The following is a 26160-nucleotide window of genomic DNA, read 5'->3' as shown; positions in this document are numbered from 1 at the left end:
CCAAAAGCGGGACGTCTGGTCGCCTTACCCAGGGGCGGTGCCCAGTGGGCCCCTATCACTGTGGGTGTGGGTGCCATAAGGAGCTCCGTGTAGTTAGTTCTTCAGTAGGTCTCGGTGCGGACCTGTTTGCTGTTGGATGTGTTTGGACGACATCAGTAACCCTTGTTTTGTGGGCACAACACTCCCAGCCCCAGGAGGAGTTGGCCACGTCCAACCTCAAGGTGCGGCACTTCTTCGGCCTCCCCTGCCCCACCACCAGACTGTGTATGGGGGTGGGGGAGGGGGGAGAGGGTGGTGGGATTGGCAGCAAAGCGTCTCCAAGCTCATATTTTCACTTTAAAAAAAATATATATATATATATATATATATATATATATATATATATATATAGTTGATTTTTTACAGAGAGGAAGAGAGAGGGATAGAAAGTTAGAAACATCGATGAGAGAGAATCATTGATTGGCTGCCTCTTGCACACCCCCTACTGGGAATGTGCCCGCAACCAAGGAACATGCCCTTGACCGGAATCGAACCTGGGACCTTTCAGTCCGTAGGCCGACGCTCTATCCACTGAGCCAAACCGGTTTCAGCATATTTTCACTTCTTGTGGCAGGGCTTCCTCTCGCCCCGGGTCTTGTGTTGTTGTGCCAGTTGTCCCAAGAGATGTCCATGGCTCACTGATGGCTGAGAATGAAATGGAGACACTTTAGAATGGAGCCAGAGCCTTGGCTGGCTTGGCTCAGTGGACAGAGCGTCGGCCTGTGGACTGAAAGGTCCCAGGTTTGATGCCTAGTCGAGGGCACATGCCTGGGTTGCGGGCTTGAGCCAGTCGGTGATCCTTTCTCATCATTGCTGTTTCTATCTCTCTCTCTCCCTCTCCCTTACTCTTTGAAATCAATAAAAATACACTTTTAAAAAAATGAAAACAAAATGGAGCCAGAGCTGCCGGGCCAGAGGAACTGTGCCCATCTTATGCCTCAAACCTTTGGGATGTTAAAACAGGGCAAAAATAACATATATATATGTTGATTTCAGAGAGGAAAGAAGAGGGAGAGAGACAGAAACACCAATGATGCAAGAGAACCGCTGATTGGCTGCCGCCTGCAGGCCCCGTGCCTGGACACATGGGCAACCACAAGCTCATGACACTCCGGGCTCTGTCCTGCTTCTGCTTAACTTTTTCCCTTGACTTTTGCATTTTTGCTTTGACATTTTCCCCTGCAGGCGGAGGGTGGGGACCCCAGCCCCAGGTAGTGACGTGGGGGGGGAGGGGGCTGGCCCGGTCTGGGGTGTGGAGTCTCACCGCCCAGCTGGCTTCCTGTCTCTGCCTGTGAGTGCGTCTCTGCAGGAGTGACAGGTGCTCTCCCCGGCGGGGCCGTGTGGCAGAGCTCCCAGCCCGCACACAGGCGCACACAGGCGCACCTGTAGGGGCGGCGAGAAGCAGGGGGACTGAGGACACAGGCCCAGAGGTAAGGTGGGCAGGCAGTTTGGATCCTCCCTGTGGGTCGGTCCGGGAAGGGTCGGTCGGGAAGCCGGGAGAGCGCGGCAGCAGATGCGTGGGGACGAGCTGGACCCCCAGTTCTCCCACCGCAGGTCAGGGCAGGCCGCCTGCTCTTGTGTTTCATGAGCAGCCATCTCCCACCGGAGCTGTGAGCTTCTAGAGGCCAGGACCATGCCAAACCCCTCTCAGCATCCCCACCATGCCCAGCCCGGTGCCCAGGCCAGCTGCTCCTCAGAGGGGTGCGGACTCGGCCTGCAAAGTCAGAGAAGACCTGGGACTTGAGGCCACCCTGGGCTGAGGAAAGCGGTGGATGCAATTCACTATGGAGAGTGGAGACGGTGATGACAGGGAGAGAGGGAGAAGAGGAAAAAGGGGAAAGGAGGGGTGGGACGGGGAGAGAAAGGACATGTTAAGGAAGGAGGGGACGAGGCCTATACAAATAAGTGAGAAGGGGAAAGAAAGGGGAGCAAGCAAAAGAATAAGAGACTCGGAATCCAGTCTAGAAGCAATTCTCCCAAAATCCATGTTCCCAAGGACACCATCGCCAGCAGTCACACCAGGAATCATCCCGGCGGCATTTCGTAAGCCACATGATCGAGGCAGCCTGCTAATCCATCTTTTCTGTTTATATGTACTTTGGCATTTTTTGTCTACTTCTGTGCATCGTTAGGAATTTTTTTGAAAAAATATGTCTAAAGACTTCTCCTTTTAGCTAGCTTTAAAATGACGAATGAAATGGAAAAGTTAACATTCTCAGAAAGGCTTGACATTGAGCTTTACGTGTGAAATGCTATCAAGAGGATAAAGACACATTTTTTAGGTAAATACATCTTGGGGAATATTGGCTCTAGGAGACTCGGTTTTAGGTGTCTTAGCTGCTCTGAGGAAGAAGGCGAGGGGGCTAGCGAAGGGTGTGCAGACCCCGCCCTGCCCCAGGCTTGGCCGCTTGGGGGGTGGCACTTGGGAGCTGAGACCCCTCAAGGTGGGACACCCTGTCCAACCCCACAGCCTCAGACCTTTCCTGCCTAAGACCTCCTCGGCCCCCAGCACTGTGCCCACGGAGTCCCCCACCTGCCCTTCTGAGGCTGAGAGAGGGCCTCCCCGGACAGTCAGATCCCACCAAATAACAACCGTATAACCTCCCTGATTTCGGAGGTCTCGCCCTGGCGGGAGCCCCTGCCCCTGGATGCCCCGCTCCGTGGGGCACCCGTCCACGAGCGGGAGGCTGCGGGCAGGACCTGATGGGGAAGATCGCCACTCGGTCGTGTTTTGACAAATACATTTTGGGGCCGCTTCCACAAAATGGCCGCCTCGCCCTCGGCTGAGAGGATCCCGAGACAGGACAGGTCCAGAAATCACTCGCCAGAGGGGTTCCCTCCGTCAGGGTGCGGACACTTTGCCCGGAATAAAAGCTGCCCCGGCCCCTGGCCCCAGCAGAGCCTCTGGGCTCCGGGGCCTCACTGAGCCGCGGTGGGGAGAGGCGGCCCCCAGGGAGCCGGGGGGCCAGGCCTTGGCCAGGGTGGACACTGAAGGAAAGTCTGTTGGATGAAAGAACAAGGCTGATGAGGTGGGTGCTGGGAGGAGGCCGCTGGGGGCCCGCGTTTGCAAGGCTCTCAGGTTGGTCTCTGTTCTGCGCCTGCCTTTCGGGGGACAGGGGCGGGAGGGGGGCACGGCTCCCGACGTGGGCGTCTGAGGCAAAGGAGAGGATGGCGGAGGTTGCAGCCACCGAACCACAAGGGTCCCTCAGCGGGGTCGTGCCATCTAGGAAGCTCCCACGACGCCGGGGAGCCGAGGAGAGGGTGTGCGGTGGGGGGCACATCCGTGGCTGGGCCCGGGGGGCCGCGGGGGCCGCGGGGAGAAGATGAAAGCGCCTGTGGGACCACAGACTGTCACTGTGGTGGGGCCGTGCCCTCTTCCTCTCCCCAGCCGCGCTCCTCATCCCCCCTCGGGGGGCCGGGGGGAGGGCAGCTCAAGGGCGGCTCAGAGCCTGCGGTGTGTGTGCTTTGCCATTTCGGTCTCATCTCCCCCTTGTTCCCTGCCTCCCTTTGGTCGACAGCCTCGCCTCTCAGAGTTTCTTCCTCTCTCTCCCTGGGCCTGCACCCGGCTCGCGTTCCCCTGGGCTCTGTGTGTGATGGTGGATGGGGCAGAGCGCAGCCGAGGCCTTAATGAGCTGCTCTGGGCCGCTCCTCACCTGGGCTCTCCCTCCCCTGCTCCCGGCCTCAGCCCCTGGGGGGTCGGCGTGTTTGTCCCAATCTGTGCTCTTCCCTCTGTCCACCCTGCAGCCGCCCCCCTGCGCCGCCCCTCCGCTCCGGCCTGTGCTCGGCAGGCTCCCTTTGCGTCAAAGCCTGTGAAGCCTGCAGTCCTGCCAAAGGCCTGGCTGCCTGTTTACCCGCTAGAAAGGGAATTGGAGCTTGGTGGCCGCAGGAATGGGTAGAGATGGAAAAGGAGAGTCAGGGGGCACTCCACCCCAATCCAGGAGGGTCAGAACTGCCTCCTGGTGCCTGAGGCACAGAGGCCGAGACACAGACGCAGGGCGTTGAAGATGGATGCATCCACGTGCGGAGGCACAGATACAGAAATGCAGGGGATGGTCGAGACTGGTTTGGCTCAGTGGATAGAGCATCCGCCTGCAGACTGAGGGGTCCCGGGTTCGATTCCGGTCAAGGGCATGTGCCCTCGTTGCGGGCACATCCCCAGTGGGGGGTGTGCAAGAGGCAGCTGATTGATGTTTCTGTCTCATGTTGTTTCTAGCTCTCTATCCCTCTCTCTTCCTCTCTGTAAAAAAATCAATTATATATTATATATATACATATATTTTAAAGAAGGAGCTGAAACCAGTTTGGCTCAGTGGTGGAGCATCGGTCTGCGGACTGAAGGGTCCTGGATTCGATTCCGTTCAAGGGCAGGTGCCTTGGTTGCTGGCACATCCCCAGTTGGGGGGTGTGCAAGAGACAGCTGATCGATGTTTCTCCCTCATGTTGTTTCTAGCTCTCTCTCTCTTCCTCTCTGTAAAAAATCAATAAAATATTTTTTTTAAAAAAAAAGAAAGAAGGAAATGCAGGGGATGCCCGCAGAGAGACACTGGGGTGGTGGGGGCGGGGCGGTGAGAGGCGGCAGGGGTGAGGGGAGGAGAGAGAGGCCCAGGATCTTGGGGACCAGCGAACCCTCCCAGCCTCTGGGGGGTGGGGGGAGGTGTACAGGATGCTGCAGTTCTGGGTCGGGGCGTGTCTGGGGAGAATGAGGATGTGGGGATCAAAGGCCAGCTCTCTGGGGTGGCAGCGGAAGCCCAAGGCCCGAGAGCAAGCAGCATCTGGAAACCCCTAGCCTCCTGCCTCCTCGGAGCTCGGGGTGGGGGTGGGGGGAGTGCAGGGAACCGGAGGCAAGAGTGGCCCTCTGCACAGCCCAGGGTCATGGCGGGGAGGAGGGAGGGGAGAAAAAGGACCACCGTTTGGGGAAAGGTCAGGGATGTCCCAGCTTCCTCACGCATCTCAGCAGGATGTGGGGCCCTGGAAAGGGACATCCCCTGGGAGACCCCTCACTCCCTGGTCCCCAAAGACACAGGAGTGTCCTGTTTCCCTGGGATAGGGCAGTGAGAGCCACTCAGATGGGAGAGTGCCCTGCCCACTCTCACCCCAGCCTACCCCTCCACACCTCCCTGCCCCAAACTAACTTGTAAACAACTGCACCCCGTGACCAGCCTCCTTCCTTTCTAAACCCTCCTTCCTGACATCTCTTGCTATTTCCCTGATTTAAAAAAAATAATAATAGAAAAATAAAAAAATTCTATCTGTAAGGTCCCTGAAGGAGGAACGTAGGAGGCCAGAACAGTGAGGGATTAGGAATTCATTCGATCATCCGCACACCAGGTGGCTGAGCCCCAGATGGCCCCAGCACCCCAGTGATGTCAGGGCCCGGGCAGCTTCAGTCTTCGGTGGCCAGTCCCAGGAGGTCTGGGAGCTCCAAACCCGGCCCAGAGGGCGGCCTTGCCGGACTGGCTGAGGTCCGACCCGGAGAGGCCAGACGACAGTCTGATTTCCAGGACCTTCCCTTCCACACCTTGGGCAGGACCCAGGCGGGGCGTCTCGGGTTTGAGCAGGACTGGGCTCAGGGTCCATCCTGGCTGCATTTGAAGCATGGGCCCGAGGAGGCTTAGCCCCTGACTTGCCCTCGGGAGGAGGACCGGCACTTCGTTTGGGGTTCGTGAGAGAGGTGGCTTGGATCTGGAAGGCCTACTCTGGGCCTCAGCCTTGGCCTGATCTCACCTTTGTTTTTGGATCGGGGTCTCCTCGTCTCTATTACTAAAGACCGTAAAGGTCAGTAGTTAACGAGGTTTTTTTTTTTTTTGTTTTTTTTTAATATATGTTTTATTGATTTTTTACAGAGAGGAAGGGAGAGGGATAGAGAGCTAGAAACGTCGATGAGAGAGAAACATCGACCAGCTGCCTCTTGCACACCCCCTACCGGGGATGTGCCCGCAACCAACGTACATGCCCTTGACCGGAATCGAACCTGGGACCTTTCAGTCCGCAGACCGACGCTCTACCACTGAGCCAAACCGGTTTTAACGAGGTTTTTTTGAGGAGGTTGTGGACCTCTGTCTACTTTTCAAAGTTTGTGGCATACATTGGGGGCTGATTGGGATATAAAATGGGTGTTCAAAAGAGGTGGGAGTCTAAGGAGGTAAATTTCTAGAAAGCCTCTGTGAGGAGGAAGAGAAAGAGAGCTGGGTTTTCGTAAGGGCCCTGAGTGATCTCATTAAGTTTGTCACGACTGACCACAATGCCCTCCGTTCCTGCTGCCTCCCTCAGGGGCAGAATGGGCGCGGGAATAGAAGAGGCTGTAGCCGGAACTGGTTTGGCTCAGTGGATAGAGCATCGGCCTGTGGACTGAAAGGTCCCAGGTTCGATTCCGGTCAAGGGCATGTACCGTGGTTGCGGGCACGTCCCTAGTAGGGGGTGTGCAGGAGGCAGCTGATTGATGATTCTTTCTCATCGATGTTTCTAACTCTCTATCCCTTTCTCTAAAAAATCAATAAAATATATTTAAAAAAAAAAAAAAAAGAAGAAGAAGAAGAAGAGGCTGTCGAGGGTGGTCTTTGGGTGGCGCGAGCGCAGGTGTTAGGAAAAGGCTGCTTTGGCGCTTGCATTCTTGGGATTTGGGCTCTCCGGGGCCGGGGAGAAGGTGGTTGCTGGTCAGAAGGGCCTGGGTCTGGGGAATCTACTGCAGGTGAGGGAGGGAGTGTGTAAGAGGGTGGAGGTCGGTGGTCTGCTGGGTCAAAAGTAGATTCGGAATCAGAAGTGTTAGGGGTGTGGTGTTTTGTGGGAAGGAGAAGGATCTGATGGGTAGAGCAGGACTGAGAGAGGGGATTGGGCCTGAAGGTGAAAAAGGCCCGGATGTAGGGAATCTCTGACCATTTTCCATTGCAGCGACAGCAGTGATGTCAAATTATGTCTGAAGGCCAGTTCCCAGGGGAAGGGGGTATCGATTCCATTCTTTTTGATCAGACCTAACCCTATCAAGCCCCAACAGTGTGCTTGGCCCTGGGTAATTATTCTTTCAGGCAGACCAAGTGACTGGAGAGAGCTTTTTAAAAAAATCTTCCCCTGCCCTGGCTGGTTGCTAGGTGGTTAGAGCATCGGCCCTCAGACTGAGGAGTCCCAGGTTCAATTCCTGGTCAGGGGAATTGAACGTGGAGGAGGCAACCAGTCCGTGTATCTCTCTCATGTTGATGCCCTCCCCTCCCCCGCCCCCTCCCGCCACTTCCACTCTCTCTGAAAATCAATGGAAAAAGTTGGGTGACGATTTTTTAAAAAGTCCCCTCTCAAACCTCATCAGGAGCCCCCAGCCCCCACCCAGCACCCCTCTCCCAGCTCTCCTTGAACAGCTCGACCACCTCTGCTTCTGGGGTGGGATGCACCTTTCCTTTTCTTTCATCTGATTCATGGTTTTCAGATTCACGTGTGCGGCAGTCACCTGGGGGTTTATGGAAACAGACTCTGATTCTGCAGGTCTGGGGTGGGGCCTGAGACTTTGCAGATCCTGCTGCCGCTGGGGATCTGGACTCACACATGGAGAATCGCTGCTCTAACCTAATGCTGCCCCTTCCTCAAGGGCTATTCAGAACTTTTCTGCAGCTTCCGAGGCGTGTCTCCCCCCCTCCCCCCGCAATCAGCGACCACAGAACCGGCTCCTGCTCTGTCATCGAATGCTGACACAGCACCTGGGAGTCATGAGAGGGTCGGCCTGCTGGTGCACAGGGCTTTACCTTCTGCTCTTTCTCTCCCCGGCCCCTCACACTCCATCAGGAGCCTCAAGTCAACCTCTTCCCCACATCTCACGGCCACTGTCTGAGTTCCGGCCTCCCCTTCCCTGGCAGGGTTGTTTCCATGTTGACTCCTGCGCTTGCCCTCCTCCCACGCATCGTTCACAGGGCACATCCTCCTTTGCTCAGATCGTGCTGATCTGTCCAATCTTAGTAGGCGCTGCTGAAGCCGCCCCGGCGGGCACTTGTGACAGCCCGTAGATGCTGGTCCTTGTCCCAGGGTGGGGCCTGCGCCAGGGGACAAAACATTCACGCCACTCACGAGCCATTTTGCAAATCTAATGGTGTCCTTCTCTATGTAAAATCCTCCGCTGGCTCCCCAGGGCACAGGGTCCAGTCCCAGCATCCCAGAGGGGCATTCAAAGACCTTCATGACCTGGCATGGCTCCCTGGTCTCAGTCCCCTCCAATTTGCTGCTTTCTCGGTGTTTTTCTGATGGCAGCTGGCAGAGACCCCGCTCCTGGCCTGGGCACAGCACTGTGCGGCACATGGTGGTGGGTGGGGGTCTGCTTAGAGACATGCTCATCCACATCCCTGGCCTGGTTGTAGGTTCTTGAAGGGAGAGATTGCCTATCATCCCTGTAAGCCCCAGGCCCAGTAAATGCCAGCTACCTAATGATGCGTGTCTCCCTCAGGCTCTGCCCTTTCTTCAGGGGAAGACGCAGGTCCCTGCCTGCCTCAGCAAGGCCACAATGCACCAGGGGGCTTCTTTCAGGCACCTGCTCCTGCTGCTGCAACTGGGTGAGTGCTCAGACGTGGGCTGTCGGTGCAGGTGGCCTGGGAGGAGGGGCTGATTGAGAAATGAAAAGGTGGGGGGTGGGGCAGAGGTGGGGCAGTGACTGGTTCAAAGCCTAACCTCCTTCTTTTCCCCCTAGCACTGCTCCTAGGAGCCACTCAGGGGAGGGAAGTGGTGCTGGGTAAGGCAGGAGGTGAGGTGGACCTGCCCTGCAAAGCATCCCAGAAGAAGAGCACGGCATTCATCTGGAAAGATTCTCTAGGAACCATGATTCTGAGGACTCATGACTTCCCCAGTATGACTTTAAATTTGCTTAAAGGTAGGTTGGCCCACTCCCCAGGAAGAAAGCATTACAAATCGAACATCCCTGGTGTCAGAGCTCTGCTCCTAGTAACCTCTGGGATCCCAGAAACCCAGGTGCATGTGTTAATTTTAAGTGATAATTATAACATTGTTTTTAGGAGTTCTTTTTTATTTTATTTATTTTATTTATTTATTTTTTTATCCTTACCTGAGGATATGAGGATTTTATTTTATTGATTTTAGATGCTGGGGTTCTTGTCCCAGTGTTACAAAGGGTTCAGCAATCTGCAGAAAGGAGCTGATGTATAGATTAAGAAGGAGTCCAAAGATGAAAGATAATTTTGAAAGGCATTGGGAGTCAGAGGAGCTTCAGCTAAAGGAACTGAAGACTACCCCTTGTCTAAGGACCCCGTGCTATTTATTAACACAATTTGTTCTAAGGCAATACAAAGACATACATTTCAAAGGGTGAGGTTTACAGAAGCATTGTCAGTTTGGGGAATAGCCTACAGCTGTTCAGCTGTTTGGCCAACAGGAAGCAATAACACGCAGATTTAAGATTCTCTGAGCTGTCTGGCAGCAAACTGTTATTCTATTGAAGTTTGGGGGAAGTGCCTTTTAGCCGTTCTAACAGGTAAACTATATATGTGACTCAGTCCTTGTTGAGCCCAAGTTTCATCAACCTTTTGATGCAACTCTTTTTAAAAAAATATATTTTTTATTGATTTTTCACAGAGAGGAAGGGAGAGAGAGAACTAGAAACATCGATGAGAGAGAAACATCAATCAGCTGCCTCTTGCACACCCCCTACTGGGGATGTGCCTGCAACCCAGGTACATACCCTGACTGGAATTGAACCTGGGACCCTTCAGTCCGCAGACCAGCACTCTACCACTGAGCCAAACCGGTTTTGGCGTTGATGCAACTCTTGTAATTATGACATGTTGGAATTGGTTCCTGGCATCAGAGAGAGAGAGAAAGAGAAGTGTGTGTGTGTGTGTGTGTGTGTGTGAGAGAGAGAGAGAGAGAGAGAGAGAGAGAGAGAGAGAGAGAGAGGGAAGCATCAATGTTATAAGAATACCAATTGGTTGTCTCTTTGAGGCCCCCTGACTGGGGATGAAACCCCCAACCTAGATATGTGCACTGACCAGAAAACAAACCTACAACCTTTTGGTGTTTGGGATGATACTCCAACCAACTGAGACACCTGGGCCAGGGCTAGTTTTTTTGGGTTTGTGTGTGTGTGTGTGTGTGTGTGTTTTACAGTGACCTTCTGTTTATGTCAAGTGATACTGGTTTCCTGTTTATTATAGTATATAAAGTTCCCTTTTAAATGAATTAATTTAATTTAATTTTTAAAAGTGGATCCATTTAGCCGAAGCCAGTTTGGCTCAGTGGTAGAGCATCGATCTGCGGACTGAAAGGTCCCAGGTTCGATTCCGGTCAAGGGCATGTATATTGGTTGCGGGCACACCCCCGGTAGGGGGTGTGCAAGAGGCAGTTGGTCGATGTTTCTCTCTCATTGACGTTTTTAGCTCTCTATCTCTCTCCTTTCCATGTAAAAAATCATGGAATCTGCAGAAAGGAGCTGATGTATAAAATCTGCAGAAAGGAGCTGATGTAAAAAATCAATAAAATATATTACAAAAAAAATGGATCCATTTAAAAAAATATGTATTTCTATTGATTTCAGAGAGGAAAGGAGAAGGAGAGAGAAAAACATCAATGATGAGAGAGAATCATTGATTGGCTGCCTCTTGCACAGACATCCACTGGGGATCGAGCACACAACCCAGGCATGTTCCCTTGACTGGAACGGAACCCAGGATCTTTCAGTCCACAGGCTGACTCTCTGAGCCAAAGTAGCTAGGGCAAAAGTGAATCCTTTTTAAAATATTACATAAATAGGACATGTAGATTTGGCCAAAATCATATATAAGGTATGTGAATAGTTGAAGTAGATTTGGCCAAAATCATATATAAGGTATGTGAATAGTTGAAGTCTGGGAAATATGGCTGCAGCCCAAGACTGATTTTACTAGTGAGGAAACTGTGGCCCTCAAGAGGAAGCCCCTGCCCTGAGCTGTGTACCCAGTGAGGGGCAGAGCTGGGTTGGAGTTTTAGTCCTCCAACTTTCAGCCTGGGCTCTCCTGTGGAAAACTATCCTCAGTGCTGTCAAATCTGAATTGGCCACAGTACACAGGAAGCCATGTTTGTGGGAAATGGACATTTCCCACCCTGGCCGGTGTGCAGGTTTGATTTCTAGCCCCTGTCGGGATGCATGGGGAGACAACCAATTGATCTCTCTCTCTCTCTCTCTTTCTCTTCCTCTCCCTCTCTCTTCTCTCTCTCTCTCTCTCTCTCTCTCTCTCTCTCTCTCTCTCTCTCTCTCTCTCCTCTTTCTTCCTCCCTCCCTCTCTCCCTTCTACTCTCTCTAAAAATCAATGGGAAAATGCCCTCCGGTGAGGATTTTAAGAAAAAAAAGAAAAGAAATAAACATCTCCCCTTCCAGTGTGGATGTTCTTGCTGGGCTCTGAGAAATGCCCAGATCCACTCTTCACATCTGAACATGAGAAAGCCATTCCCTAAAAACTGACAAAACCCCCAACTCCTGATCTCCTTCTGATAAAAACACAAAAGAGCTACTTCAAGAAGCTCCTACGATCAAACTAACCTTTGTCCTCCCCTGGACCATGGGCGCCTTGAACAGGGCCCAGGATCACAACTCCCACAAATGCTGCAAGTGATTTTCCCATCTTAGAATTTTATTCTGCTAAATCGATTGAAATAAACTGATTTTCTGCTAGGACTTTATTATAAATTACTTTCCAAAGGAATTATACGGGTTTATGTTCCTGCCATCATTGTGTCAAGAAGAGTTTGGGCAACTACTTAATCTCTCTGGGCTTCAGTTTCCTTATCTGCAATGTAGGCAGAACAGTACCTATTTGTTGGTTGTTGTGCAGATTATTTGGGATGGCACATGTAAAGTGTTTGGCATGTAGGAGCTGGTGCTTTCTAAATAGGATGTTACTTTATTTTGGGTTAGTGCGATATTGTCCTGGCCAGGTAAATGAATGTGATGGGACCTCCTCTTCCAGCCTGGGGTTCTCTGACCAGGACAAGGACCGATTCTGCAGGAAATCAGTAATTTAGATGAGAAGAGTGGTGAGCTCTGCCTTCACCAGGGGTACCGTGTCTCCAGAATACCCCAACCTCCTCCCTATGACTTCTACTCCCAGGTACGTCCAAGCAGAGCAATCGTGTCGACTCAAAAAAAGCTCTGTGGAAGGAAGGATCCTTTCCTCTGGTCATCAGGAATCTTGAGATAACAGACTCAGGGATTTACAGCTGTACTACAGTGGAGGACAAGAAAACAACAGAAGTGGAACTTGTGGTGTTCAAATGTGAGTAGGGCAGACGACCAATCACCTTCCCCTTCCCTCCCATCCCTGCACCCAAACCAGGGCCAAACTAGCTGCCAGTTCTTCTATAGTCCAGAGCCAAATGAGACTGACCACCACCTCTCCTCAAACCCTCCTCAAGCCGTGGGTCAGACATGGGGGAGAGGAAAAGACCTAAAGAGAGGGAAGGAGAAGGGCAAGGAGCCAGAGGAAAGAGGGGGAGACCAGAAAAAAGAGGAGAAGGAGGAGGATGGAGGTGGGGAGGAAGAAGAGGGCTGGGGGTGGGCAGCTGGGCGTTGACTGAGGTGTTGGGTGGGGCAGGAGTAATGGAGCTACTCTTCCTTTCCTGGCTTCTCCCCTTCTCCTTGGGGATAGAGTATGCGTGACACAGGTGATCTGCTCCCTCCACAGTGAATGCCAAGTTGGATTTCCAAAATCGCATCCAATTGCTGCAGGGGCAGAGCCTGACCCTGACCTTGGAGAGCCCCTCTGGTAGAAACCCTTCAGTGGAATGGAAAGGTCCAGGGAATAGAGAGCGGAGTAGGGGCAAGAGCCTCTCACTGTCCCGGCTGGACTTTCAGGACAGTGGCACCTGGACATGCACCGTCTCCCTGGACGCGAACAAACTGGTGTTCGAGATAAACATCTTGGTGCTGGGTAAGAGCTGCTCCTCTCTCCTGCAGATCCGCCCCCTCCCCTTCCACCCGCCTCAAAGGCTGACAGACCCTCCCCTCCCTCTGCTCTCATCGCTCTGCTCCTGAGTCTGGTACTAGAGGCCAGAGGGAGGCCAGGGCCAAGCTCCCCTAAAGCTGAAGTCTATCCTAGGGATACATGGGGCCCTCTCTTCCTCGGGGTGGTGCACATGGAGGAAGGAAGGGAGATGAGATGGAAGGATGTGAGGGCCCCACAGACCCCTGAAGGAGGCCCCAAAGGAGGAGTGTCAAGGACACTATTTTCTTTGTTGCCTCCACTCCCCACTCACCCACCAATTTGCAAACCCACTTACTCACTCGGGGGTACTAGCCAGTCCTGAGGAAATGCTACATTCACCTTTAGAATCCTGAGCTAGGCTGAAACCGGTTTGGCTCAGTGGATAGAGCGTCGGCCTGCGGACTGAAAGGTCCCAGGTTCGATTCCGGTCAAGGGCATGTACCTTGGTTGCGGGCACATCCCCATAGAGGGTGTGCAAGAGGCAGCTGGTCGATGTCTCTCTCATCGATGTTTCTAACTATCTCTCTTTATCTCTGTAAGAAATCAATAAAATATATTAAAAAAGAAAAAAAAGAAAAAGAAAAAAAGAATCCTGAGCTAGGCACAGGAGGGGTTGGGGCTGGGGGACCAGAATGCAGGTCTTGTCCTCTGTGGGTACTTGTGTGACACAAGGTGGGATAGTGAGTGTCTGGACTTGGATTCATAATCCTGGCTCTGACAACCTTGGACAATTTACTGAATCTCTCCATGCCTTGGATTCTGTAAAATGGGGATGATGCTCACTGTGCTGTACCTACCTGGTGGTGTTACGATAAGAATTAACGCAATGTTAAAAAAAAGAAAAAGAAAAGAATTAACGCAATGTAAGGCCCTTCGAATAGAGCCTGACACACAGTAAGCCTATGTAAGTGTTTGCTCTTATCTTGTGAAGGGTACTAACTTAAGCACCTAAGAAATGCAGGCCATCCCAGCTTGCTCAGCCATTGAGTGTTGATCCAGGAGCCAAAAAGTCACCGGTTCAATTCCTGGTCAGGGCACATGCCGGGTTTGTGGGTTTATCTCTAGTCGGGTTGCATGTAGGAAGCAGCCGATTGATGATGTTTCTCTTTCATTGATGTTTCTGTCTCTCTTTGACAATCAATAAAACCATAAATAAATAAATAAATAAATAAATAAGCAAATAAATAAATGCAGGCCAAATACCCTCTGTGCTCCAGGGATCCTAAGGGGGGAGAGGACCCTCTGCCTGGGCTGTTCTATGAAGGCTTCCAGGGGGAAGAGGAGCATGCGGGGTGGAGAGATGAGAGCGGAGATTAGAGAGGTAGATGGGAATTCACGGGCCTGAAATGACAACCTGGGTGTTTGGATGCCCCTGGTCCCCTCCCATCTCTTTGCTGCCCCCACCACATGCCTACCCCACTTTGTACACCCTCATCTTTCTATCTCCTCCTAACCCAGGTTCTCTCCTTCCCTCCCTCCCTCCCGCCAGCGTTCCGGAAGGTCTCTGACACGGTCTATACAAAAGTGGGGGAGCCCGTGGAGTTCTCCTTCCCACTCACCTTTGAGGATGAAAACCTGGTGGGAGAGCTGAGCTGGCAGGGGGAGGGGACCTCCTCCCTTCAGTCCTGGGTCACCTTCTCCTTGAAGAACAGGAAGGTGTCTAAGGAGACGGTGCGCAAAGACCGGAAGATCCAGCTGAAGGAGAAGCTGCCGCTCCACTTCAGCCTGCCCCAGGCCTCGCTGCAGGACGTCGGTTCTGGACACCTGACCCTGAACCTCAGCCAGGGCCAGTTGCATCAGAAAGTGAACCTCGTGGTGATGAGAAGTGAGGAGCCGGGCTGAGCAGGGGGAGACGGGACAGGAGGACAGGAGTTGGAGGGGGCTGACCCAGGGCTCCTTCTGAGGCAGGACAGGCCCCGCTGGGGATGCCTAAGCCCTGGTGGTCTGATGGGGCTGAGGGAGGGCCCACTGGTTTGGGGGCTGGTGTTAAACGAAAACCGGAATCCATATGTCCTTCCCTGACGCCTGTGAGCCCGCTTAGGGCCCGTTCCACGGAGAATCCCCAACGGGCATATGCTGACAACCAGGGTTCTAGTTCTGTCTCTGTGCCCCCACCCCCACCATGACGCCGGCTAAGCCCCCTACCTGTGTGCGTCTGCTTTCTACTAACGAGGATGACAAGTTTTGCTCTGAGTGTACTCGTGAGGATGGCAACGTCAGGCTCCACGCTGAGTTCCTCGCTTCTCTATTTCCTTAATCACCATAACAACTCCGCAAGCAATAATGGCTCATACTTGATGCTTCCTACATGCCAGGCCCCATTTAAGAGCTCTACAAGTACTTGTGCATTAATAATTGTCTGGGGCTCGGGTTGCTAAGTGACTTGCCCAGACACAGACTATAAGCATCGGGGCTTGGATTTGAATCCAAGACTGTTCTGTCGGACCTCAGAAGCCGTGTTTTCCCTGTGAAATCTGTACGAAAATGTGCTTTGAGATGCTAAGAGAGGAACTTTTGGTGGTTCTACCGATTCCCCTTAGAGCATGGAGGTGCCAAGAACCCAGAGGTGCAGGCTCCTAACCTCAGGCTCTTGTCCCTCCACAGTGACCAAGACCCAGAACCAAGTGACCTGTGAGGTGCTGGGGCCCAGCCCCCCCAAGCTGACGCTGAGCTTGAAGCTGCACAACCAGTCTGCAAAGGTCTCAAGTCAGGAGAAGCAGGTGCAGCTGCTGAACCCTGAGGTGGGGACGTGGCATTGTCTACTGACCGACAAGAACCAAGTCCTGCTGGAATCCAGTGTCGAGTGTGAGTGAGGCCTAACCCCAAGCCCCTGCCTCCTCAGTGGTGGGGCCTTCCCGGGGTTGGCAAAGAAAACCCAGAGTCCCAGCCTCCCAACTCCCCTGAGATGATAGGTGGGTTATGGGCATGGTGTCCGGGCACAGGGACGATAAGATGAAGTAGGGGATGATCCTGGACCCTAGGTACCCACCTGTGGTCCTGAAAGTTCCCAACTCCCCAAGGTCTGCAGCCCATGAATGGGGCCCACCAACCAAGAGTCCCCATCCTTGCTCCTTTCCTAACCCAGCCACCAGCACTCGCCCGTGTGTGTGTGTGTGTGTGTGTGTGTGTGTGTGTGTGCAAAGCACATAGAATGGACCACTGCTCCTAGCTACCGGGATTGCCCTGTAGTCTTTAAACCTTAAAAACCCTCCCCCAGCCTTTCCACTCCCGCCCCGTGGCTGGTGGGAGCCCAGAGGATCCTGCCCCTTCTCCCAGCCCCAGCATCAGACCCAAGTGTGGCTAGGCAGCCAGGCCTCCCTCAGGCCTCCAGAAAGCGGTGCCCAGAGGGAAGGAAGGTAATGAGCTAGACACACCTCTCTTCTCTCTTGCAGTTCTGTACCCAGAGTTAACCCAGTCCTGGCCAAAGCTCCTGGCCATTGTGCTAGGCAGCTTTCTGGCTTTCGCTGGGATCTGCATCTTCTGCTGTGTCAAATGCTGGCACCGGAGGGTGAGTAGACCTCCTCAGACCCCGATACCCACCCCCTACTCCCCGACACACACACACACACACACACACACACACACACACACACACAGCAACTAGGGTGTCCTGGTATGTGACCTGCTTCTCTCTGTTTCTCTCTGCCCACCGTCGAGTTCCCTTATTGCAGACTGGGCTCTGTCCCAGATCCCAGGGAGGGAGAGGCAGGAAGGAGCAGAGAGTCAACTCTGGGACAGATGGCCTCAGCCACAGTATCTGCTTCTCCTCTCCCAGCTTTCCCCACTCCCCCCTCCACGGGGCACCTCCCTTCTGGAGGCCTGGGACCCTCACTACTCCTCTCCTTCTTCCTGGACAGCGCAAGGAAGAGCGGATGTCTCAGATCAAGAGACTCCTCAGTGAGAAGAAGACCTGCCAATGCCCCCAGTAAGGAACTTGGCGAGGGATGGGGAGGGATGAAGAGGGGGTGAGAATGGGGGGCTAGGGGGAGAGGAGGAGGGGGAGAGGATGCAGACGAGGAGATGGGGGCTAAGGGAGGTGGTGGAGGGGAGAGGAGGGTACAGAGGATGGCTGAGGAGGTAGGAAGCAGGCAGGAGGTGGAGGGAGGATGTGGCACAGAGGCCATTACCAAACTGGAAGAGAAGAGGGCCATGCAGGTCCTAGAACTCCAAGAGGGAGGAAGAGCCTTGCTCCTCATACGCTTTTTCCCCCTCCAGCCGGTTCCAGAAGGCATGCATCTGAGGCACTGGGCCAGGGGGAGCTTCCCACTGGCAGCCTCCCCAGCTGCCCACCCTGCGTTTCCTGTGGGCTCCTGGGCCTGCGGACCAGATGAATGTAGCAGATCCCAGCGCCTTTGCCATCTCCTGCTCTCCCTGTCCACAGCTGGCCGTCGGGTCTCCTCCTCCAGAGGCTTCCTCACACCACTGCCTGCCCCCCCGATCCTCTCTTCTGTTGAACCCTAGCCCTTCTTTGATGATTTCTTCTCAACTCTGCCCCTCACGGCCCCCTTGGATCCCAGGGGAGCACTCAGGACCCGCCCTGCCTGGCCTGGAGCGTGAGGCTGGGTGACTGAAGCACGAAGCACAGGGCTGTCATCTTACAGGAGAGAACCTTGAGGCCAGAGGAGGCAGGGAGCAGGCCAAGGTCACACAGCCCGTCAAGGACAGGTCCAGGTCTAACCGCCCTCTGTTCCATCCTGACACCCCTCCCCCCCCATGTCCACAGCTCACACTTGTGCACGGACGCAGTTCCTTATCACTCAAGCAGCACACCCAGTTTATAAATCAGTTTCACATCCTTTACATATTTAAGCCTTAGGAAAATCCTACAAGGCCCCTCGCCGGTTTGGCTCAGTGGATAGATAGAATGTCGGCCTTCGGACTAAAGGGTCCCAGGTTTGATTCCAGCCAAGTGCACATGCCCGGGTTGTGGGCTCAGTCCCCAATGGGGGGCGTGCTGGGGGTAGCCAATCAATGGTTCTCTCTCATCATTGTGTTTCTCTCTCTCCCTCTCCCTTCCTTTCTGAAATCAATAAAGAAATATATTTTAAAAAAGAAAAAGGAAATCCTACAGGGCTGGTAGTGACAGGATCAAGACGAGCATTTCCGGTTTATAGACCAGAAATAGAACTCACAGAGGTCATATTGATTGCTCAAGGTGGTAAGTGCCGGGGGCCAGACTAGCCCAGACTGCTTAGCCCCTAGTTCTATGGCTGTTTCTTGAACACAGAACAAACTCCACACATATCTCTGCAGATGGCTAGTCACAGATGCTCAGTGCGCACCTTAGGGTTCACAGGAGCACCTTGGGGAGGACCTGCCTCAGAGAGGTCAGAACATGGAGGAGGGCCTTCCTGCCTAAACTCCTTCATCACCTGCGGGAGGCAGAATCCTGTTACCAGAGGACAAAGCCTTCAGTTCTCCTCGTCAGAGCGCAGGCTGGGAGCAGAGTACCCAGTGACCCACCACGCACCCTGTGCGGAACCTTCTGGAAGATGAGCCTTGCGGGGGGGGGGGGGGGGGGCAGGCACTGGGGAGGAGCGAACACACTGAGAGGACTTCCTGGAACGGGTGATAGGGCTGGACTTCAGTCCCCCTGCCTTACATGGCTCAGCTCCTTCATCCTCCCGCCCCCAAAACCATTCAGGACGCAGGAGAATGAAGGTGACATGCATTCTTCCTCTTCTTAACTCAGTTCTCTCGGGATCCCCAGCCTGCTCTGCCTCTCCTTCCACCTCCCTCAGTCCCGATGCCCTTTCCTTCCCCTTCCCTCCCAGCCTGCCTCTTCCAAGAAGCACACCCCGTTCTGCCAGAACTCCCATTGCTTGCTTTGTATCCCTGCCCATTCCCCATCCCTGAGCTGACAGAAAAATATAGTCAACTTACTATAAAGAAGATGCTCTTCTTCATTTGTGTGAGTGTGAGTGTGTGTGTGTGTGTGTGAGAGAGAGAGAGAGAGAGAGAGAGAGAGAGAGAGAGAGAGAGAGAGAGAGAGAGAGAGAGAGAGAGAGAGAGAGAGAGAGAGAGAGAGAGAGAGAGAGAGAGAGAGAGAGAGAGGTGAACTCTGGGGACCCAGAATCTTCTGATCTGTGGGGTCAGACCCAGGGCAGAGGTTTCTCCTGGCAGGGACACATTATTTGGAGACTGGTTACCCACCTACCCACCCCCAACGGGGCCTGCATGTGTGTGTGTGTGCGCGGCTAAGACTGTGTAGTCACGTGTGTGCGATGGATGCACTGAGGGGGAGAGCCTGCGGGGGTGTGTGTGTTCCTTCCACACATGCATGTGTGTGTGTTGGAGGGCAAGGGCCACGAGAAACTGGAATGTGTGCCTGCACATTGTGTGTCTCCCACAAGGCGTGTGAGCGTGTGTTCCAGGAGTGTGTGTGTGTGTGTGTGTGTGTGTGTGTCCCTCCATCCTTTTAGACCTGTGCACCCCCACCCCACGAGCAGCCCAGCCTCAGCACCGGCCCCCCTCACTGCCCCAGCCCCCCGCACATGCCCGCGGAGCTGCAGCCCTCCCGCGGATGCACAGAGAGTGACACACGGTGACACACGCTTCCTCCTCCCGGAACAGCCCGCTCCTCAGCCCCCCAGCCCAGCCAGCTGCCTCCTGGAGCTGGTGCTCGTGTGGAAGCCGGGATGGGGTGGGGGTAGGACGCGAACCGTTTCACCAATGGAGTCGGCTCCCCTCCATCCTCCTCGCCCCCTCCCTCCCTCCTGGCGCCTTCCCCGCCCCTCCTCCTGCAAGTCACCGCCGTCCAGCTCCCCGCCCCGCACCGGCTCCCCTTCCCCTTGAAAGCTGTCCTGCGGCCTCAACGTGGGGCTCGGGGGCGCTGGGGCTGGGGAGCCCCGGGGGCAGAGCCCGGAGCTGCCGGCGGAGCGGGGAGGCCGGGCCGGGGGAGGGAGGCCGGGAGGGGCGGGAGGGAGGGAGGCGGGCGGCGGGCGGGAGCGGGCGGCCGCGGAGCCGGCGAGCCGAGCCGGAGCAGCGCGGTCTCCATGGCAGTGCGGGGCGCAGCCCGAGGTAAGCCGACCCCGGCCCGGTCCCCCGCGGCCTCCTCCCCGCTCTCCCCGCCCCCGCCGCTGCCTCTCCCCTCCGCCCGCCCCTCCTCCCGGCCACCTGCTGGGTCTGCCCGGGAGAGCCTGGTGGGCGGCGGGAGGGAGGAGCCGCGTGACCTTACCCCTGCACCCCGAAGGGCGAGGGGCCCCGAACCCCCCCCCTGGGGTCCCCAGATCTCCCGTCCCACCTCCCTCTGATGTTTCTCTGCCCTTCACCTCCCTCTCTGTCCTTCAGATCCTGCCTGTCTTCCTCCCTCTCTGACTTCCCATCTTTTTTCTTCCTGGACCCACCGGCTGGGCCTGGGCCTGGGCCTGGGCGGGCGTGGGTGGGTTAGGGGTCCGAGGTTGTCCTAGCGGAAAATGGGGGAGCTGCTCCTGACCCAAGTCTCCCCACCTCCCTCTGGCTGGTCATTGCCATAGCAACCAGGGTGTACTGGGCTCCAGAGAGAAGACAAAGGTGGGTGGACCAGGACCTCTTGAGGAGGGCAAGGGTCTGAGGTTCTTCCGGAGGAAGGGACCCTCCCACGGCTGTGCCCCCTTTCCCCCCATGTACCCCAAAGCCATGATGCCCATCCGTCCTGCCCCCACTCTGTTTGGGGTTGCACCCAATTTCCTCTTGACTTAGTGCCCTCCCCGGGGCTTCCTGGAGCTCAGCATTCAGCGTCATGAGATTTAGAACTATTCTCCCTCCCATCGGAAGGAAACTGAGGCTGGAGCAGGGGACTCAGTGTCTGCGGGAGGGAATCAGCAGCTCAGCATCCTGAGCTTCTCGTCCCAGCCTCTCCATTCCCTGTTGCCTCTCTCCCTCCCTCCCTCCAGCCCTTCCTCCCCCAGCCTCCTCTCCAGGGGTCTCTGGGCTTTTCCTTCTATTTTCAGATACTATCACTTTGCCCCTCCTTTCTCTTCTGCTGAAACTCTCCTCCTTCCTCCCCCACCCCCTAGTTCCCCCTCTTTCCATTTCTGGATGCTTCTGATGTCAGTGGTTTCCCCGCCTTCAGGTTCCCTAGGCCCCCCTCGGTCCCAGCCTCTTTCCTCCCATCTTCCCAGCTCCTGGTGAGCTGGAGGGTGGTCATGCAGCCGTGGGAAACGGGCTGAGCACCAAGACCATGGGCTCGGGAGCCTGGATGGCGGGGGTGGGGTGGGGGTGGGGGTGGGGGGCTGTGATACCATATCCCAGTTTACCCTGAACCCTCAGGAAGTCATGCATCTGCCACCAGCAGCTCTGAAAAGAGACTCTGGGGCCTGAAGACAGTGGTTGAGCAGTACTGAGCGGGGGCTATGAGAAGAAGGCACCAGACAGTGCCAGAGGGAGGAAAGGGGGCTGAAAGGGGGTGGGACACAGGAGGTCAGCATGCCTTCTTTTCTGGAGGTCTGGAAACAGGGCTCTTACCGGTGTGGGGTGGCTGAACAGCTGATATAAGACAGTGACCCCTAGCAACCAGGCATTTCCATGGCTGCATGAGAAGGGGAGCACAGGAAGCCAGCGGGGGACCAGCCGGGGCCTGATCTTTGCCCTCCCCCCCCCTCTACATCGCATCTCTCCTTTGCAGTTTGTGCAGGTGGCTGAGCCTCACCCCCACACGCCTTGGGGCATCCAGAAGATCCCCTGCTGGCCAAGAACCAGAGGAGGAAGAAGAGATCTGCAAGTAGGGGCATGGGGGCCGGAGCTCCCCAGCCCACCTCATAGTTGGCAGAGCAGCAGCCTGCGTCCCCAGTCAACTGCAAGGGTCCTTCCGGAAGGGCCCCGCTCAGTATGGAGGCTGAGGACCACTTCTGCTGAGCCCCAGTCCCTTCCCCTGCCCCCCACACCTGACCTCCGCTGGGTCAGTTATGCAATGCTGAGCGTTAGGGTGGGCCGAGGGGCTGCCTGCCTCCCTGCCCGGCAAGGACTGTGGGCATCATGGCGGTGTGTGTGAGTGGGGCTCCTGGGTGAGACCTAGCCCCCACCCCCAGGAGTTCGAAGGGGGTGGGGGGAGGGCCGAGAACAGGATGGCTCGGGGCGGGGCGGGGGCCGAAGAAGCCTCCCTGCGCTCCAACGCGCTGTCCTGGCTGGCCTGTGGGCTCCTGGCCCTGCTGGCCAACGCCTGGATAATCCTCAGCATCTCCGCCAAGCAGCAGAAGCACAAGCCTCTGGAGCTGCTGCTCTGCTTCCTGGCGGGCACGCACATACTCATGGCGGCCGTGCCCCTCACCACCTTCGCCGTGGTGCAGCTCAGGCGCCAGGCGTCCTCCGACTATGACTGGAACGAGAGCATCTGCAAGGTCTTTGTGTCCACCTACTACACGCTGGCCCTGGCCACCTGCTTCACCGTCGCCTCGCTCTCCTACCACCGCATGTGGATGGTGCGTTGGCCCGTCAACTACCGCCTCAGCAATGCCAAGAAGCAGGCGCTACATGCCGTCATGGGCATCTGGATGGTCAGCTTCATCCTCTCCACACTGCCCTCCATTGGCTGGCACAACAACGGTGAGCGCTACTACGCCCGCGGCTGCCAGTTCATAGTCTCCAAGATTGGCCTCGGCTTTGGCGTCTGCTTCAGCCTCTTGCTCCTTGGGGGCATTGTCATGGGGCTGGTCTGCGTGGCCATTACCTTCTACCAGACGCTGTGGGCCAGGCCCCGGAGGGCACGGCAGGCCCGGAGAGCAGGGGTTGTTGGTGGGGCCAAGGGGAGCGGGCCAGGGGGCTTGGTGACGCGGCCAGCCTTTGAGGTGCCAGCCATTGTGGTGGAAGACGCCCAAGGGAAGCGGCGGTCCTCGCTGGATGGCTCCGAATCGGCCAAGACATCCCTGCAGGTCACCAACTTGGTCAGCGCCATCGTCTTTCTCTATGACTCACTCACAGGGGTGCCCATCTTGGTGAGATTGGGGTCCCTCCCCCCTGTTCTCCCCAAACCAGCCCCAGCACGATCACCTGGCCTCCAACCCCATCATCCATCTTCCTCTCCTCCATCCATCCCCACTCCATCATCCATCTTCCAGTTCCCATCACCCCCAGCTCCATCATGTTTTCCAGTTCCCACTGCTGAACCCCCTCCTCCTTTCATCCGTCAGCCCCACTACCTGTCCTCCTGCTCCATCATCTGTCCCAAGACCCCACTACTCAGCCCCCCCCAACACGCCCCTTCCCCCGCCCGCCAGACCTATTATCCAGCAGCTGAGCTCCGTTTTCCATCCCCTAATTCCTTCTGGATATCACAGGGTCTCTGAGTACCCCTGGGTGGGAACCCCAGAGAGCTCACCCCATCACCCCAACCTTCTGCCTCCCTATCTGGTCCCTGCTCCTGAATGTTTCTCTGTCTTCAGGTTTCCTGTACCACCGCCTCTGCTCCTCTCCCTCTGGACCCAGGGCTTTGCTCTGGAACTCTCCCCCGGCCTTCCTCCGAGTCAGTCCCTTCCCCTCTATGCATTCTGTCTCTGCCTCCAACGTTGCTTCTGTCACGGTCCGGTGTGACCCCGGCCCTCCCCGCTCCTTCCTGACTTCTTTCCCACCAGCTGCGCTAGGATATCGGATCTGGGGCGAAGCGGGCCCCGGCGCTCCGGGCCCTGACCCGGCGGCGCCGTTCCCCGTCCTCCCGCCAGGTGGTGAGCTTCTTCTCGCTGAAGTCGGACTCGGCCCCGCCGTGGATGGTGCTGGCGGTGCTGTGGTGCTCCATGGCGCAGACGCTGCTGCTGCCCTCCTTCATCTGGTCCTGCGAGCGCTACCGCGCCGACGTGCGCACCGTGTGGGAGCAGTGCGTGGCCATCATGTCCGAGGAGGACGGCGAGGACGGTCAGCGGGGGCCCGGGCTCTTCCCCTGGGCGTCGGCTCCCTCTTCTGCTCCTTTCTGCCAGTTCTTCTCCCTGCGGGGACGGGCTGCCTGGAGTGCCCCCTGCCGGCCGGAATCTGCCCTGCCCCTGGGCTGACTCCACGCTACCCCCCCCCCCCCCCCCGCCCCTCCTAGGGGCGTCTGTTCCCCTCTGGAAGTCCACCTGTCCAGCTGTGCCTCCGCGGGGCAGGGGCCTGAGAAACAGCCCAGAGCCCTAACCACCGTGAAGGGAGGGTGTGGAACTAAAGGGAAGCTAAGCTCCCTATTTTTATTTTTTTTAATATATTTTATTGATTTTTTTTACAGAGAGGAAGAGAGAGGGATAGAGAGATAGAAACATCGTTGAGAGAGAATCATCGATCAGCTGCCTCCTGCACACCCCCCACTGGGAATGTGCCTGCAACCAAGGTACATGCCCTTGACTGGAATCGAACCTGGGACCTTTCAGTCCGCAGGCAGACGCTCTACCACTGAGCCAAACCGGTTTCGGCAAGGGAGGCTAAGCTCCCTAAAAGGGACCCCAGCTATAGGGACAGCTTTGTGGGGTGTGTGGGGGTGGGGGTTGGGGGGCGTATGCTTGTTTCAGTAAGCATGTGTATAGGTTTGAGGCATCAGGAATTCAGCATTGAACCAATCTGAACCATCCAGCAACAAACCCATCTCCCTTTCCCCTTGGAGCTTACAGAGTAGGGGGAACAGAGAGGTTCTCTGGGGGAGCTTAGCCAAAGGGGCTGGGAGATAGATTTTCAAGGGGGGCCGGGCCTTCCTTGCCTGGAACCTCTCTGCCCCTTCTCTTTCCCAGATGGGGGCTGCGATGACTATGCAGACGGCCGGGTGTGCAAAGTCCGATTTGATGCTAACGGGGCCACGGGACCAGGGGACCCCACCCAGGTGAAGTTGCTGCCTGGGAGGCACATGCTCTTTCCCCCTCTTGAGAGGGTCCACTACTTACAGGTATGGGGCCAGGGGGTGTACCTCCTATTCTGGGTGTCCCCTCATTGCTTGTCTCCAGTCTCTGTTATTCGTTCCCCGACCCCCCATTCCCTGGCCCTGGCCTGCAGGGCGCATAAAGAGTAGGGGAAAGAAAGGTATGGCAAGAGAAACTCCCCTTCAGACCTCTCAGAGCCAGGTTTGCCTATCAGAGGGTGTTTTCCGTGTAAGGGCGGGGGGGAGGGGGTAAGGGCCATTTGCAGAGTCCCCACTTTGGCCCCTTCAGCACCTCTGGGCCTACTTGATCCTCTCCCCAGGTCCCTCTGTCCCGCCGTCTGTCCCACGACGAGACCAACATCTTCTCTACTCCTCGGGCGCCGGGCTCCTTCCTGCACAAGTGGTCGTCCTCGGATGACATCCGGATCCTCCCAGCCCACAGCCATGCACTGGGAGGCCCTCCCGCGTACCTGGGACAAAGACAGAGGCTGGAGGATGAGGAGGACGAGGAGGAAGGCGGAGGGCTGGCCAGCCTCCGGCAGTTCCTGGAGGGTGGCATCCTGGGATCCGGCGGGGGACCTCCCCAGGGGCCGGGTTTCTTCCGGGAGGAGATCACCACCTTCATTGACGAGACACCTCTGCCTTCTCCGTCTGCCTCTCCGCCCTGGCCCAGGCCTCCGGGCCTCTCGCCCCGCCGCCTCTCCCTCGGGTCCCCCGATAACAGAGCCATTGGACTGCCTCTGGGGCTGAGTGCAGGGAGACGCTGCTCCCTGACAGGAGGTGAGGAGAGTGCAAGAGCTTGGGGAGGCTCCTGGGGTCCAGGGAACCCCATGTTCCCCCAGCTGACCCTGTGAGCCCAGCGGGCCTGTTGGACTCAGAGGAGGGGGCCTGAGCCGAGGGCAACTGCCTCCAGACGCCAGGGAGATGGACACTGGATCTGGGGTCCTGGGGCCCCTCCTGTCTCCCATCCAAGTAACCAGATGCCCTACTCACCTTCTGTCACCCCTAGTAAAATGTATTAAAGTCTGAAGTGTTACCATGGAAACAGTGTACTGTGGTGGCAAAGAGTATGGCCGGTGGCTTGGGGGATGGAGTGGCTTATAGAGCACAAACAGAACAGGGGGAGCGGACAGAGGCACAGAAATACCCATGGAGAAAGAAAAATTTAATCATGCATACACAGAGAAGGGCTTACAAGAGCATCTCATGCGGGGGGTAGGGGGGAGACCTGGGGAGCCACTGGTTTGGGGAGTGAAGGATCTTTGTCCAGATCTGTGGAGGTGTTTTAGGGGGTGACCCTGTCCTCCATGCCTCTTTCCCCGAAGTCCATGTTTCTGGGCAGGAAAGGGTTTGGGCCTGACTTGTGCAACAGGCCTGGAATTTACCCTCCCCCGT

The 26160-nt window shown here is 56.0% G+C and overlaps 2 protein-coding genes across 4 annotated transcripts; both read left to right on the top strand.

Annotated features, from left to right (window-relative positions):
- Positions 1 to 1341: 1341 nt before the first annotated feature.
- CD4 (CD4 molecule) lies at positions 1342 to 18857 on the top strand. Of its 2 annotated transcripts, none has more exons than XM_084878027.1 (10): positions 1342 to 1469; positions 8459 to 8564; positions 8699 to 8878; positions 12105 to 12269; positions 12678 to 12923; positions 14467 to 14802; positions 15582 to 15782; positions 16370 to 16485; positions 16835 to 16902; positions 17193 to 18857. In XM_084878027.1, the coding sequence occupies exons 2-10, from the start codon at positions 8516 to 8518 to the stop codon at positions 17215 to 17217; spliced, it is 1386 nt and encodes a 461-aa protein (XP_084734153.1). In that variant the 5' UTR covers positions 1342 to 1469; positions 8459 to 8515; the 3' UTR covers positions 17218 to 18857. The 2 variants fall into 2 exon arrangements, with proteins under 2 accessions (XP_084734153.1, XP_084734152.1); XM_084878026.1 differs by having other exon boundaries at positions 16753 to 16902.
- A 1029-nt stretch (positions 18858 to 19886) lies between these two features.
- On the top strand, positions 19887 to 25810 carry GPR162 (G protein-coupled receptor 162). 2 transcript variants are annotated; one of them, XM_084878014.1, is made up of 5 exons: positions 19887 to 19997; positions 21583 to 22888; positions 23612 to 23801; positions 24641 to 24729; positions 25086 to 25810. In XM_084878014.1, exons 2-5 carry the CDS (start codon positions 22022 to 22024, stop codon positions 25617 to 25619), a joined length of 1680 nt encoding a protein of 559 aa, XP_084734140.1. In that variant the 5' UTR covers positions 19887 to 19997; positions 21583 to 22021; the 3' UTR covers positions 25620 to 25810. The 2 variants fall into 2 exon arrangements, with proteins under 2 accessions (XP_084734140.1, XP_084734139.1); XM_084878013.1 differs by having other exon boundaries at positions 24641 to 24792.
- The last annotated feature ends 350 nt before the right edge of the window (positions 25811 to 26160 follow it).

Source organism: Pipistrellus hanaki (assembly GCF_964339955.1).
Source record: "Pipistrellus hanaki genome assembly, chromosome: 3".
Classification (NCBI taxonomy): Eukaryota; Metazoa; Chordata; class Mammalia; order Chiroptera; family Vespertilionidae; genus Pipistrellus; species Pipistrellus hanaki.
Note: the sequence above shows the minus strand (reverse complement) of the source record. Positions and strands in the feature narration are given on the sequence as shown.

Bases quoted from the DNA above. Each gene is read 5' to 3' on its own strand.
- CD4 (XM_084878026.1), top strand. From the start codon at position 8,516: ATGCACCAGGGGGCTTCTTTCAGGCACCTGCTCCTGCTGCTGCAACTG. The intron at 8,565-8,698 runs GTGAGTGCTCAG...TTTTCCCCCTAG, and splicing joins GCTCCTGCTGCTGCAACTGG to CACTGCTCCTAGGAGCCACT. The intron at 14,803-15,581 runs GTGAGGAGCCGG...GTCCCTCCACAG, and splicing joins GAACCTCGTGGTGATGAGAA to TGACCAAGACCCAGAACCAA.
- GPR162 (XM_084878013.1), top strand. From the start codon at position 22,022: ATGGCTCGGGGCGGGGCGGGGGCCGAAGAAGCCTCCCTGCGCTCCAAC. The intron at 23,802-24,640 runs GTCAGCGGGGGC...TCTCTTTCCCAG, and splicing joins CGAGGAGGACGGCGAGGACG to ATGGGGGCTGCGATGACTAT. The intron at 24,793-25,085 runs GTATGGGGCCAG...TCCTCTCCCCAG, and splicing joins AGAGGGTCCACTACTTACAG to GTCCCTCTGTCCCGCCGTCT.